General features: G+C 46.8%; 1 protein-coding gene across 1 annotated transcript in view; it reads left to right on the forward strand.

Moving 5' to 3' along the window:
• The window catches only part of stab1 (stabilin 1), a 416947-nt gene that overhangs the window by 236736 nt on the left and 165199 nt on the right, over nucleotides 1-15012 (forward strand). The window contains exons 33-34 of the mRNA XM_072472659.1: nucleotides 1788-1895; nucleotides 7756-7890. Coding sequence (XP_072328760.1) covers nucleotides 1788-1895; nucleotides 7756-7890 — 243 coding nt within the window. The remainder of the gene's footprint in view (nucleotides 1-1787; nucleotides 1896-7755; nucleotides 7891-15012) is intronic.

Below are 15012 nucleotides of genomic sequence, written 5' to 3' on the forward strand. Positions count from 1 at the left end.
GGCATCATTGTGGAGGGGAAGCCCCCCCAGCGGAAGCTCCCTCCCCAAAGAATGGCCTTTAGCTATGGCCCTCTGATCCCTGTGACTCCTGGATGGGGGGATTGAAATGTGATGTAAAATGCTTCCCAGGCCTGCCTCTGGGGTGGGGGTGGGGGGGTAGCCTGGGAGATATTTCACATTTCAATTTCACCAAATCTTTGAATAAAAATGCACAAATGGCTGCTCACTATGATTATATCCTATGGTATTGGTGGATAGATACTAATCTGGATACCAAATTGATTATGTAGGTGGAGGTAGTCATTACCGATAGTGGCTCTGCATGAGGTCCACTCACTCCGATTGTCAAAGTTATTCTGCCATTGAAACTTGTGTGGCAGATGTCCATTATCAATGAAAGTTAAAGTACATGCAAATTCCTCTAAAATATCCTATCCACAACACCAGTTTTATGCCCAGTTGGCAAGTTGAAAATTGATCTCAGGTTCACATAGATCTATTGCTCAGCACAATCTTTATCAATGATTTGACGGAAGGCACTGGGGCACTTTTACTGATGACTAATAATATGCAAAGGAAATAGGAACTCAGAGGAGATTAGGAAGCAGACCTTGAAGTTGAGAACATGAGTCCATGTGTACCAGAACAGGCGCTGGAGTGTGGCGACAAGGGGATTTTCACAGTAACTTCATTGTAGTGTTAATGTAAGCCTACTTGTGACAATAATAAAGATTATTATTTTCGGTAAACACAGGATGATGCATTTAGCCGCAGGCTAATTTCCGTTAAGTATAAACAATGCAGAGTTATGAGCTGCCCTTGAAATGTTTTTGAAGTGCTCTCCTTTAAACAAAGGCCCTGTGGACACCAACACATGTATCCAGCACCCACCGGTAAATCTGGGAATCTTCAGCTGAACTTTCCAGCCACTTGGGCTACACTTTCTGGTCTATTCTAAAGGCAGTGAATGGTGTTGTAAGCACCTAAGATGTGTCCTTAGCCCACTGAAGACATTTATTTGGTGGGACCCTCCTTTCCTTTCTTTGCTACACATATGACAGCATCGGTAAAGTAAAGTGCGTAAACTTTATGTACATTGATAGTGAATGGCGGTAGGAAATTCAAAAATGGAATTCATCATAGTTCAGCACAGTCCATGCCAACGCTCAACTCTCTTCATAGAATCATAGAAATTACAGTGCAGGAGGAGGCCATTCGGCCCATCGAGTCTGCACCGGCTCTTGGAAAGAGCACCCTACCAAGGTCCACACCTCCATCCTATCCCCATAACAAAGTAGCCCCACCCAACACTAAGGGCAATTTTGGACACTAAGGGCAATTTAGCATGGCCAATCCACCTACCCTGCACATCTTTGGACTGTGGGAGGAAACCGGAGCACCCGGAGGAAACCCACGCACACACGGGGAGAATGTGCAGACTGCAGACTCCGCACAGACAGTTACCCAAGCCGGGAATCGAACCTGGGACCCTTGAGCCGTGAAGCAATTGTGCTAACCACCATGCTACCGTCATCTTCAGTCACTACACCCTATGCTTTTCATAAAACTCCATTGCAGTGCTTTGTAAGCCTACTTGTGACACTGATAAAGATTATTGTTATTAAGAGCAATTTCTTTTGCCCCCTATCCCGGGGCGGGGGGGGGGGGGGGGGGGGGGGGGTGTTGAGATCAATTGTAACACATCTGCAATCCCAAACCAACTAGCTGAGTACATAGGAATCAAACCGAGGTGCCGTTTCTAAATTTATTTTCTGGTTTTCCTTTAGCAATACCATCTAATTGATGAGATAGAATCATCCGAACAGTACACTGTATTAATACCAGATGACACAACACTTGAAGAGTACTACAGAGCGAAGAATATTGAACAACTGGTATGATTCCTGTTTTCACTATGATATGGTGAGGTGGACTTTCTCCCATGAATGTTGAATCGCTTGTCAGCAGAAAGCACTGGCTGGCAGCCTGGTAGCCACAATGCAAGGCCTGGTCCATTTTGAGGCGAGGCCTCACTATCTTCAGACCTTGTCGTCCATGACTGGAGATTGAATGCCCAGGGGGCATCCTGCTAGCTCCAGACTATTGTGTCATTTGGCTTCTTCGTTGACCTCTGTGCAGCAAGCGGGGTAGGTGTGAAGGGTCATGGTGTATATGGTGCCTTCTCTCCTCAATCTGAACCAAAAATGTCAATGGGACTATACCATAGAATCTCGATCAGCATTTTAGATGAGTCCGGTGCCTGACTCAGTTCTCCAGCAATTGGTCCAGAAGAACATTACATTGGCCACAGCGAAACCTGTGTTTACTGGCACGATATGGAGATTTCACCTTTCACCATTAATCTAATGTTCGAGATGTTGTTAATGACTATTGTTGGAGTCTTCTGAAGTAGTATTTAACATCAACTTTATTCAAAACATAGCAAAGTGTAACTACATTTCGAATGAGACTTCATCCTTGCCACCAGGTTGCAATAGAGAGCCTGATCATGATAGTCATGTGATCTTACATCACTTCCCCAAGATGATGTGTACTGTTTTATTTATATATTCACATGAACCCTTTCCACTACAATTGCCGAGTTGCTACCCAGATGTTAGCCCGATTGATAGGTTAGATATCCGTTTGGCCGGGGAGGACTCTAGAAGAGGCCACAAGGTCGGGTCTGTCCAATCACTAACACTGGAGCGATCCCATCTACAATCTTGGGGAACCACTGAGAGATGGTGGTCCAATCCCCTGCGGGTGGGGGGGAGACGTGGGGTGCTGGTGACGTACATTGGGCCAATTCTGTGGAGCAGGGGTGTTTTTTTCAGAAGGAGTGGCATGTGAAGATATGGTTTGGAGGATCAGAGGGAAGCACTCCTTTTTCTCTTGGCCCACAAGAAGTGCTCAGCATGACACGTGTCAGTCCTCACCTCTCATTTGTCATGGTTTCATGAGAATTGAAATACTTCATTTATAACAGTAGCGAGACGTCAACTGGAACCCTGGACCCTCAGATTAAAAGTCTGATGTTATAGACAATAGACAATAGAACATTACAGCGCAGTACAGGCCCTTCGGCCCTCGACGTTGCGCCGACCTGTGAAACCAATCTAAAGCCCATCTACACTATTCCCTTATCATCCATATGTTTATCTAATGACCATTTAAATGCCCTTAATGTTGGCGAGTCCACTACTGGTGCAGGCACGGCATTCCACGCCTCTACTACTCTCTGAATAAAGAACCTACCTCTGACATCTGTCCTATATCTATCTCCCCTCAATTTAAAGCTATGTCCCCTTGTGCTAGCCATCACCATCCGAGGAAAAAGGCTCTCACTGTACACCCTATCTAATCCTCTGATCATCTTGTATGCCTCTATTACGTCACCTCTTAACCTTCTTCTCGCTAACGAAAACAGCCTCGAGTCCCTCAGACTTTCCTCATAAGATCTTCCCTCCATACCAGGCAACATCCTGGTAAATCTCCTCTGCAGCCTTTCCAATGCTTCCACATCCTTCCTATAATGCGGCAACCAGAATTGGACGCAATACTCCAAATGCGGCCGCACCAGAGTTTTGTATAGCTGCAACATGACCTCATGGCTCCGAAACTCAATCCCTCTACCAATAAAAGCTAACACACCATACGCCTTCTTAACAAACCTATCAACCTGGGTGGCAACTTTCATGGATCTATGTACATGGACACCGGGTGCACTACTCATCCACACTACCAAGAATCTTATCATTAGCCCAGTACGCTGTCTTCCTGTTATTCCTTCCAAAATGAATCACCTTACACATTTCTGCATTAAACTCCATTTGCCATTTCTCAGCCCAGCTCTGCAGCTTATCTATGTCCCTCTGTAACCTGCAACATCCTTCCGCACTGTCCACAACTCCACCGACTTTAGTGTCATCCGCAAATTTACTCACCCATCCTTCTACGCCCTCCTCCAGGTCATTTATAAAAATGACAAACAGCAGTGGCCCCAAAACAGATCCTTGTGGTACACCACTAGTAACTGAACTCCAGGCTGAATATTACCCATCAACCACCACCCTCTTTCTTCTTGCAGCTAGCTAATTTCTGATCCAAACCGCTAAATCACCCTCAATCCCATGCCTCCGTATTTTCTGCCATTGCCTACTTTCGGGAACCTTATCAAACGCTTTACTGAAATACATATACACCACATCAACTGCTTTACCCTCATCCACCTGTTTAGTCACCTTCTCAAAGAACTCAGTAAGGTTTGTGAGGCACGACCTACCCTTCACAAAACCGTGTTGACTATCCCTAATCAAATTATTCCTTTCTAGATGATTATAAATCCTATCTCTTATAATCCTTGCCAAGACTTTGCCCACAACAGAAGTAAGGCTCACTGGTCTATAGTTACCTGGGTTGTCTCTACTCCCCTTCTTGAACAAGGGGACAACATTTGCTATCCTCCAGTCTTCTGGCACCATTCCTGTAGACAGTGACGACATAAAGATCAAAGCCAAAGGCTCTGCAATCTCCTTCCTAGCTTCCCGGAGAATCCTAGGATAAATCCCATCCGGCCCAGGGGACTTATCTATTTTCACACTTTCCAGAATTGCTAACACCTCCTCCTTATGAATCTCAATCCCATCTAGTCTAGTAGCCTGTATCTCAGTATTCTCCTCGACAACATTGTCTTTTTCCTGTGTGAATACTGACAAAAAATATTCATTTAGCGCCTCTCCTATCTACTCGGACTCCACGCACAGCTTCCCACTACTATCCTTGACTGGCCCTACTCTTATCCTAGTCATTCTTTTATTCCTGACATAACTATAGAAAGCTTTTGGATTTTCCTTGATCCTACCTGACAAGGACGTCTCATGTCCCCGCCTGGCTCTTCTTAGCTCTCTCTTCAGGTCCTTCCTGGCTAACTTGTAACTCTCAAGCTCCCTAACTGAACCTTCATGTCTCATCTACCGACTGAGCTATCCGGCACCAAATTATTATTTTTTCACCCACTGTTTTTGCATATTCATTGCTGTTTGATGAAGATTTGCTGGCTCCAATTCCACACGCAGAACCTCAGAGATAGTACTGAGAAACGACCCCCAAATTTCTCCAAATTCGGGCAGGATCAGAATATATGAACATGATTGACTGGCCCCTCCCACGCCGTTCAGAGATATCCTCCACCCCCTCAAACAGCCGGCTCATCCTCGCCTTTGTTAAGTGCACCCTGTACATCACTTTTAATTGAATCAACCCCAGTCTCACGCATGAGGTCGAGGTATTAACCCTAAATAACACTTCACACTATAATCCTTCCTCTAACACCATCCCCAATTCCTCCTCCCACTTGGCCTTAATCCCTTCCATGGACTCCTTGCCCTCCTACAGAAACCTACCGTAGATCACCGAAACAACCCCACTCCCTAGCCCCCCCACCGACAGCCCCTCCTCCAACAACGAGGAGTTCAGGTGCCACCAGAGAGTTCGGGAAGAGCTTTCTTGCACAATTCCACACTTGCATATACCTGACACTCTACTCAAGCTGGAGCCCATGCTTCACCCCCAACTCCTCCAAGCTTGCGAACTGTTCCCTGAAATCAGATCCTTCATCTCTTTCACCCCTTTCTCCTCCCATCCCCGGGACCTCACCGCCATCCTCCCTGGTTCAAACCAGGTTGATTTCCTCCCGATTCCCTCTTATCGACATCACCCTCGAACCTGTTCTCAACTTGAAGTGCTGTCAGAATTGCCTCCAAATCTTCAGCATGGCTACGACCACAGAACTATCCGAGTACTTCCCCAGGACGAACGGTAGCGGCCAGCACCTGCAACCCCGGCCCTTTACAAGAACCCGTCTCCAGCCTGCACCTTCTCCGCATTCACCACCCAGTAATAGTGTAACAAGTTCGGAAGGGCCAAACCCTCTGACTGCTGCTCCCTTTGGAGCACCTCCTTCCTTACCCTGGCTACCTTCCCTGCCCACGCTATTGATGAGACCCGCCTCTCCACTTCTCGAATGAATGACTTTGGCAAAAAGACCAGCAGAACAGAAACAGGAACTGTGGCAAAATGTTCATTTTTGCTGTCTGCACCCACAGATCTACCAGCGACCAGGGGAGACTATCCCATCTCACCAAGTCCTCCTTCACCCTCCCCACCAGGCTCTTGAAATTAAGTTTACGAAGTCGTGCCCATTCCCGCTCACCTGCACCCCCAAATACCTAAAATGAGTTGTCATTACCCGGAATGGCAACCCTCCCACTCCCGCCACTGCACCTGGAGAAGACAGCACAAAATATTCATTCTTCCCTAAACTTAACTTCTCCCCCGAAAACGCCCCAAATTTCCTTAGCAGCCCCATTATGTCCCTCCCCGATGAGCCCAGGTCTGAGATGTACAGCAGCAGATCACCTGCGTACAGAGACACCCTATGCTCCACGCCCTCTCATTATCCCCTTCCATAAATCCGAAGCCCTCCGCGCAATGTCCAAGGGCTCAATCGCCGACGCGAACAGAAGAGGTGACATCAGACATCTCTGCCTCATTCCCCAAAATAGTGCAAAGTACCCCAAATTCGTATCATTTGTCCACACACATGCTGTCGGGTTATTGTATAACAATTTTGTATTGTTATTGTGAAGACTATAATTATTGCCTTGATATTTCAAATTGATTGGGAGCTTGATGGTTGGTTAAGTGGGATTCAAATAATTTGGGCCTGATTTTCCTGTTGGAGTGGGAAGAAGGAGGCCGGTTTGATTTCAGGTTGCAAATTTGCCTCAAATGCCAGTGTACTGCGTCGCATGTTTTTCATGTGGTTGGGGTCTTAAAGTCCCTAGACATCCAATTAGTAGCTGGGGTGCGGGGATGGGAACGAATGTGGGATACTAGGGAAGTGGGCCAAGTTCCAGCCCAAATCGGGAGCCATTGCTGTGGTTGCTAAACATGCATGGTCCTACAAAAATGAGCAGATCTTTATCTTCAAAGTGGCCAATGCACATGGTGAGTTTAGATCTGGGAAAGGTTGGTTATGAGAATTTGTTATCACTCATTTCACCTTTGACCAAACTTTCCCTTGTTTGTATGAAATAAAACGGTTTCAGCGTTGTCATCCATGTTCCCACCTGTTGCAGATAGTCAGCTTCAGGAAGCACCTAAAAGCCACCAGCCCCTCATGAAATTCTTGGGAGGTCAGAAGGTGAGCTCTTAATAAGCTCCCTGATTACCTCAAACCGTCCAATTAACAAGGCGGGTGACTTCACCCCCGCCCCACCTTCCTATCTCTGACCTTGGGAAAATCAGCACAGCTGAGAGCATAGGAATCAGGATCAGAAGTAGGCAATTCAGCCCTTTGAACCTGCTCCGCCATTCAATCAGATCATGGCTGAACTCTTCCTGGTCTCAAATCCACCTCCCTGCCTGTTCCCCATATCCCTTTAACCTGTGTTTTTTTTATCAGAACAGAGGCTGCAGACTGGTACACAGGCTGACAGGTCCATTTGTTTTGCTGTTCACCCTCCAGCCCTTTATGATACAAATTTCCGTCTCAAGTATTGTTCAGGTGACATGTACATGTCGGGAATTGGCATTAGTCACATGACCAATGGTGACTATCCCAAAATACAAAAGCCGGAGCTCTGATTTTCAGCTGTAATTGTAAGGTAGCTAACCGAATAAAAAGGCATCTTTATTCTTTATGTGAGGAAACCTGGCATTGCATCATGAATGTTTCTCTTTCTTTGACAGGATGACATATCTGTGAAGTATCACATCATCCTCGGGGAGAAGCTCCTATATGATCAAATCAAGGATGGAATTCATAGAGGAACTATGCTGGGATCATCCTATCAAATAATATTCTACACCAAGAAAGATCAGCAGGTATGGGACATGTTTTGTGTTAGCAAGACAGCTATACTCTTATTTTCCTGCTTACATCAGTTGAAGGCATTCAGGATGGACACCTACAATGTGGAATTATAGAATCATTGAGCACAGAAGGAGGCCATTCAGCCCATCAGATATGTTCCATCTCTTTTGGCAGAGCTATCCAGTTGGTCCCATTCTCTTGTTTCCCCCCCCCCCCCAATAGCTTTGAAAAAAATTCCTGTTACATCTAATTCCCATATGAAAATTACCATTGAATCTGCTTCCATTTTGGCAGTGGTCTGCAGGTCATACCAACTCGTGCAAAGAAATGATCACTCATCCCATAATGACTTAATTTGCAATTATCTTCAATCTGTGCCCTCTGTTATTAGCTCTCCTGCTCCTGGAATTAGTTTCTCCTTATCTACTCAATTAAAACCATACACAACTTTGAGCACCTCTACTAAATCTATAAGAACAGAAATAGATTTGTCCTGCCTTATCTCTGTACACCAAATACTTAATGGGTTCCTTGGAAAGGCTCTGTAGCTTCCATGCTCTTGCCTACCAAGGCTGAGGCTTCCAAAAATCTGTGTCAAAAGATTGGAGGTAACTTTTAGAGTATGTAGCCGTTACAATCAGGTGCAAGGAGGTAGATTGGTGTCTTCTTTTCCCCCTTCTTGTTTGACCACAACAGGTGTTCTGTTTAAAAAGGATGCTTGCCAAGTCAATGAGTGTTTAACTGCTTAAGTGTTGTGACTGTAAGACACACAGATGCTTTCCTTGACATTCATTTTTAAAAACAGGAATAGTATTCATTGTACTTAACACCCAATCTAAATAAAAATAATAAAAATGTTATGACTCACACACACACATACATGCATGCAAAACTTCACAAAAGCACACACACACACACATAAATTGCAAAGTGGGAGGATAGATTAAGTAGTTTCTCAAAGTTTAATATTTATAGATTTTCTTTTTGAACCACTAGCTGCTGGGTTGATTTTAAAACACGGCCTGCAGTGAGCGGATGGTCAAAATAACAGGTAGGGCTTGAGCTTGCAGGCTGGATGGAGATAGAAAGATAGTACGCTCACAAGGGTCCTGTTTCTTGTGTTCTTTGGCCTGAAGAAAAGCGATTTCTTAAAAACACAAAGCAGCGTTAGTTGGCTGATCACCGATTGACCAGTTACCCAAACATGGTCAAGTCAAGTTGATTCCAGGTCCATAGTTTAGCCATGATTTGATTATGGCTGGATGAGTTCCTTCTTCAGTTTGGGTTAATTGACTAAATTGATTGTGCCTGATGACTTGTTTACCACAGTTGAATACACAGGTGCTGTCTAGGTGTTTTGTGAATGGGTCAGGATTCACATTTCTTTAAGGGAAGTTGCTGGGTTCCTCCAACCTGACTCCATTTTTGCTGGCTTTGTAATTTGTAGGCTACAATTTTGCAAATCCTCGGCCATCTTACCAGCTGCTGTTTTAAGTCATTAAAATGCTATTGTTCAAACTCTTAAAGCTCAACAAGTCTTCAGTCCAATAAATAAATAAAAGTCATTTTTGGTAATGGTAACTCAGATCCTCAAAGAAAGAAATGGCAGGGATATTGGAAATGAACAGGGGAATGGAACTAATTAATAGCTCTTTCAGCGAATCAGCACAAGTATGGTGGACAGAATGGCCTCCCTCTATGCTACATAATTCTGTGATTCAATCAAAAAGCCACAGCACAGCATCCTGTGTCATCACCCCATCCTGAGCTGCCACCAGTCTTGTCTTCAATTGTTTACCAACAGGTGGCTGTTGAAGTCCCCAAAAGCAAACAAATCTCCACAAGCTATATAGGCCTGTGACATAGCAAAGAAGGGGAAAAATTGAATCCTAAGCAAGTTCTCAGAAAATCTATTGCTTCCAGCTGTACATCACACTGAAATAGGATTAGAACAGCGCACCAGTTTATGTACCCAAAGAAGAGGACACTGTGGCAGATTATGCTAACTGTTAAATATACACAAGCCCTCACTGTTAATGAAATAAAGACACATTACTTTAAAGTTGATGTAATAACCCGTACAAGACCCCGCAGCACAACCATGGGCAAAATGGAGAAGGAGACTCCCTCTGCAACCAGCTACAGCGGGACCTTCGGACTTCATGGGGGAGGGACGTAATAACCCTTGTGAGACCCATGGGGCAGCCCAATTGATCTCCCCATGGGGCTCGTGGAAAACGAGCTCCCCCACTAATGGGCACAGGCCCAACAGCTGGGACTCATAGAAATCGCCTCGTTAAAATCGGATTTGGACCAGCAGTCCAGTAGTCCCAATTGGGACCTTTGTGCTGTATACCACATTACGGCCTTTTCTTTTGGCTTAAAACAATTTGCCATTTGAATTCACCTTCTTGCGCCTCCTGAGTATTTATACTGCCGACGAGGAAAACTACAGCCGCGATTCTGGATGTCCTGACCGTACTTGAATTCCCCAGCATGAGAACAAAGTCAGCAAGATTTTTTAAATGTCCCTTTTTAGAAGGTTAGAGGCCTTTGACACAGGCGTAGAACATTGGGTCCGTATACTGAACGGATGAGGTATTTAGCATTAATAACATGGTGACTCAAAGGAAACTGTTAGCAGAATTGGCCTTGGATGTAAAGAGGGCCATAGAACTGTTACTTTCCCATGAGAACGCAGCAATGGGGGTCCAGGAGCTCCAGGGTTTCATGGATTACGACATACACAGCGTTGGCTGACCCCCATTCTGATGTGCGACACCCCCAAGAGTAGGGCCTACGGGACCCTTGCCACCAGAACAACGTCATGGTCAGACCCACTGGCCAAGAGCCCACCTTAGCCTGATGACACATCTCCCCAGAGGACAAGGAAGATTACCCACAGCAGTGCTGCACTTGCGGTCGCAGGAACCGTGGCGGTCGAGACTACCAGAACTGACAGCAGACGTGTTGACCTGGTCGGGTAACACAAGCACCCCATGCAAGAGCTTTACATATTGCCCAACCTGAGGAAGGCAATTTTATGCAATCAAATTGCATCATGGCTCCCAAAATAACCCTAATAAATATAAAGTTCCAAGTAAATGATCACCCATTAGACATGGAAATTGATACAGGGGCTGTTGTCTCGGTCATCGGACGACAAATGTTCCGTATGAGGATCCGGAATCTGGGTTTAAAGGATACTAAGGCCCATCTGACAAAGTAAACCGGGGAGTCATTGACAATTATTCAGACCACTGTGACCCCGATTACCCACAGACAACAGTCAGTCTGGCTACCACTGGTAGTGATGTAAGGACCCGTACCCAGCTCCTAGGCCTTGACTGGTTACAAAGACTTTGTCTGGACTGGCAACATATCCACTGGATGGATACAGGCAGTTTGTATGAAGACTTAGGAAATTGTCCGGAAGTCTTCAGGAAGGCCTCAGGAAGATAAAGGGAGCCACTGCTAAAGTTTACGTTGACCCAGAAGCCAGACCAAAATATTTTAGGGCCTGTCTGGTCCCATACACCCTGCCTATGAAGGTGGATGACGGGCTGAGCCAGTTGGAGAACTTGGGTGTTATACGCCCGGTCCAGTTTGCAGAGTCGGCAGTGCCTGTGGTACCGGTGCTGAAGCCAGTCAAGTCTGTCCGCTTTTTGACGGCTATAAAATGACAGTTCCTGGTGGATACCGAGACCATAATGGAGAAAACTGGGCCAATTTCCTCTATGGTCAAGACCAGAGAACAGATTGTACGTAAGCACGTGGAATAATTCAAGGGCAGGGAGCCCAGAGGAAACCACACCAGATAATTGATACCTCGCCGCCCTGCCTACCATCCGTTAGCCAAGGAGCATAACCCACCAGGGACCTGTGCTCAGGTCAGCAGGAGATTTAGATTCAGAATCCTCAGTACTTTCGGAGGACAGTATGGTCAGAGATGGACCACCGATGGGCCTCCTTCGACGTTCGCCAAGAAAATGGCACTCCCACAGGATACACCCCCCAACCCAGCCTCACAGCTGTCAGAAGCGCAACCACGGGAAAAATGATGAAGGGACACCCTCTGCAACCAGCTACAGAGGGACCTCTGGATTTCTGTGGGAAGGGGTGTAATAACCCTTGTGAGACCCACTGGGACGGCCCAATTAACCTCCCTGTGGCGCTGATGGAATACGAACTTGCCCATTAACAGCTGGAACTAAAACAAAAGCAAATTACTGTGGATGCTTGAATCTGAAACCAAAGAGAAAATGCTGTAAAATCTCAGCAGGTCTGGCAGCATCTAAAGGTAGGGAAAAGAGCTAACGTTTCGAGTCCAGATGACCCTTTGTCATTTTGAGTTCGACACTTATTCTGAATAGCAAACATACATGTAAGAATTAAACTACACTCACTAACACTATCTCTATCTACTAACTATAACTATTATAGCTTAACTAACTCTGCAAAACACTATGACTCTTATCTTCTTCAGCTCCAAGTCTGATCTCCACCCAAGCCCAAGAGCCAGTGCAATTTACAGTACTGTCCCTTAGCTCCCATAGTGGCTAGGCTTAATATAACATTAACTCTTCACATGCTGTACATTTGTATAATGTCGCAATCCCTAAATTAGCTCCTCGACCCACCTCGTTCATCGAAAACACCTCGCTTTTTCCCACATTTAACCTATAACCCGTAAATGCCCCGAACCTCTCTAATAAGCCAATAATTCTCCCCATACTCTCCAGCGGGTCAGACATGTAAAACAGCAGGTCATCCGCATACAGCGACACCAGGAGCTCCCTACTTCCCCTCATAATTCCCTGCCACTCAGCCGACCCCTAAAGGCCATTGCCAAGGGCTCTATCGCTAGCACAAACAACAGCGGCGACAGCGTACTCCCCTGCCTCGTTTCCCTAGGCAACCCGAAGCTCCATCAGCTCGTCTTGTTTGTCCGTACACTCGCCACTGGGGCTACATGCAGCAGATGCACCAATGCCACAAACCTTGGCCTTCGAACCCTAACCTTCCCAGAACCTCGAACAAGTACCACCACTCCACCCGGTCGAAAGCCTTCTCCGCGTCCACAGATACCACTACCTCCGGTAACCGACCCCTCAACGTGGTCATGATCACATTTAATAACCACCTAATATTATTGGAGAGTTGCCTCCCCTTCACGAAGCTTGTTTGGTCCTTTGCAACCACCTCTGGAAAGCATCCTTATACCGTCCCCTCCACTAACTTAGCCAAAAGTTTCACATCTGCATTTATCAGTGATATGAGGCTTTATGAGTCACACTCTAACGTGATTGTCGCCTGTGTCATTGTCTCGGGCAGCTCCCCTTTCTCTAGCGCCTCGCTAAACACCCCCAATAAACATGGTGCCAACACCGTTGCAAACGCCTTATGAAACTTCACCAGATAACCGTCCAGCCCCGGGGCCTTCCCTGGCTTCATCCCTTTTATGCTTTCCATCACCTCTCTCAACCCTAATGGCTCCTCCAGCACCTACGTCCTCTCATCATCCAGCCGTTGGAATTCCAGCCCGTCCAGAAACCATGCCATATCCCCTTGCTCACCCCCCAGATCGGCCCTATATAATTTCTCATAGTACCCCCTGATCGCCTCATTTATCCCCCCTGATTCCGACACCAAATCCCCCTTCCCTGTCTGGCCTCTCAGGATTTTCCAAGACGCGGCCTTCCTCCGTAGCTGATGGGCTAACATGTGGCTTGTCTTCTCTCCATATTCATATTGCACCACCCTCGCCCTCCATAACTGCCCAACCGCCCTTCCCGTCGTCAACCTGGCGAACTGCCCTGCAACTTCTTTCTCTTGGCCAATCCCTTAATCACAGACTGCATCTTATCGCAGAACCGCTAACAGCCCCGGGTCTAACCTCCATCCCAGTCTCTTTTCCTAGCTCAAACTACGTTGAACCTTCAGCCAGTGTGTGCGTGGTCACAGATCACGATTCCTGCATACTCAGCTCCCACCACCCCGACCAACACCCCTCGGCTCACCACCAATAAATCAATTCTGGAGTATACCTTGTACATGTGCAAGAAGAAGGAATGCTTCCTCTCTCTCTCTCCACAGGTCCACCATACCCATCCTTTCCATAAATCCTCCCAGCTCCTTTGACATCTGTAATCTGCCCATTGACTTGGAGCTCGAACTGTCCACCCTCAGTTCCAGCACACAGTTAAAGTCCCTTCCCATAATCAACTGATGCGTGGCCAAGTCTGGAATCGCTCCCAACAGCCACCTCACAAACCCCATGTCGTCCCAATTTGGTGCTTATACATTCATTGGCACCACCGGTGTCCCCTCCAGCACCCCGCTTACCACCAAGTATCACCTCCCTGGATCCCGTGCTTATTTGGCACTTACAAACCCTGTCTTCTTACTCAACAGGATGGCCACCTCCCGCAACTTTGAATCAAACCCCAAGTGAAATGTCTGTCCCACCCATCCCTTTCTCAACCTAACCTGATCCCTCGCCCAGAGAAAGACCACCCCGCCTTTGAGCTCCTCAAGTGCACAAAGACCCGAGACCTCTTCACTGGCCAGTTAAGTCCCTGCACATTCCATGTTCTGAACTTCATCGGAGGCTTGCCCCTCCATTCCCCTCCACTTCATGTGGCTTGTCTTCTCTCCATATTCATATTGCACCACCCTCGCCCTCCATAACTTCCCCTCCACTTCATTGGAAGGGGAGCCATCCTCCCCTTCCAATTATGTCCCCTTTAATTTCACCCTCAACCGTGTCCATCCAAGATGACCATGCTTATCCTCCAACGCTGCCACATCGCACCCCCCCTCCCCACCTACCAAACACCTGCAGCCATCTCCCCCACCTTACTTCCGTTCACCAGCATTACCTGCCAGCATGGCACCTCCTCCCGGAAGTCTCTTCCTATCTACCCATCCACCCTCCCCCCCACCCTCTCCTCCCTGGTCTGTGTAAACGACTCCCTGCAGTCCTCTCCCTCACCCACCCAAATAAAGACATCCACAGGTCACCTTTTACAAAAAATAAACAACACCACAGGCGGCGTGGGGAGGGGGCAGCAGTTGCCCCCCCCCCCCTTACAAACGTATTGCCCCGAACAAATAATTGTCACAATGACATC

Source organism: Scyliorhinus torazame, chromosome 13 (assembly GCF_047496885.1).
Source record: "Scyliorhinus torazame isolate Kashiwa2021f chromosome 13, sScyTor2.1, whole genome shotgun sequence".
In the NCBI taxonomy this organism is placed as follows: domain Eukaryota; kingdom Metazoa; phylum Chordata; class Chondrichthyes; order Carcharhiniformes; family Scyliorhinidae; genus Scyliorhinus; species Scyliorhinus torazame.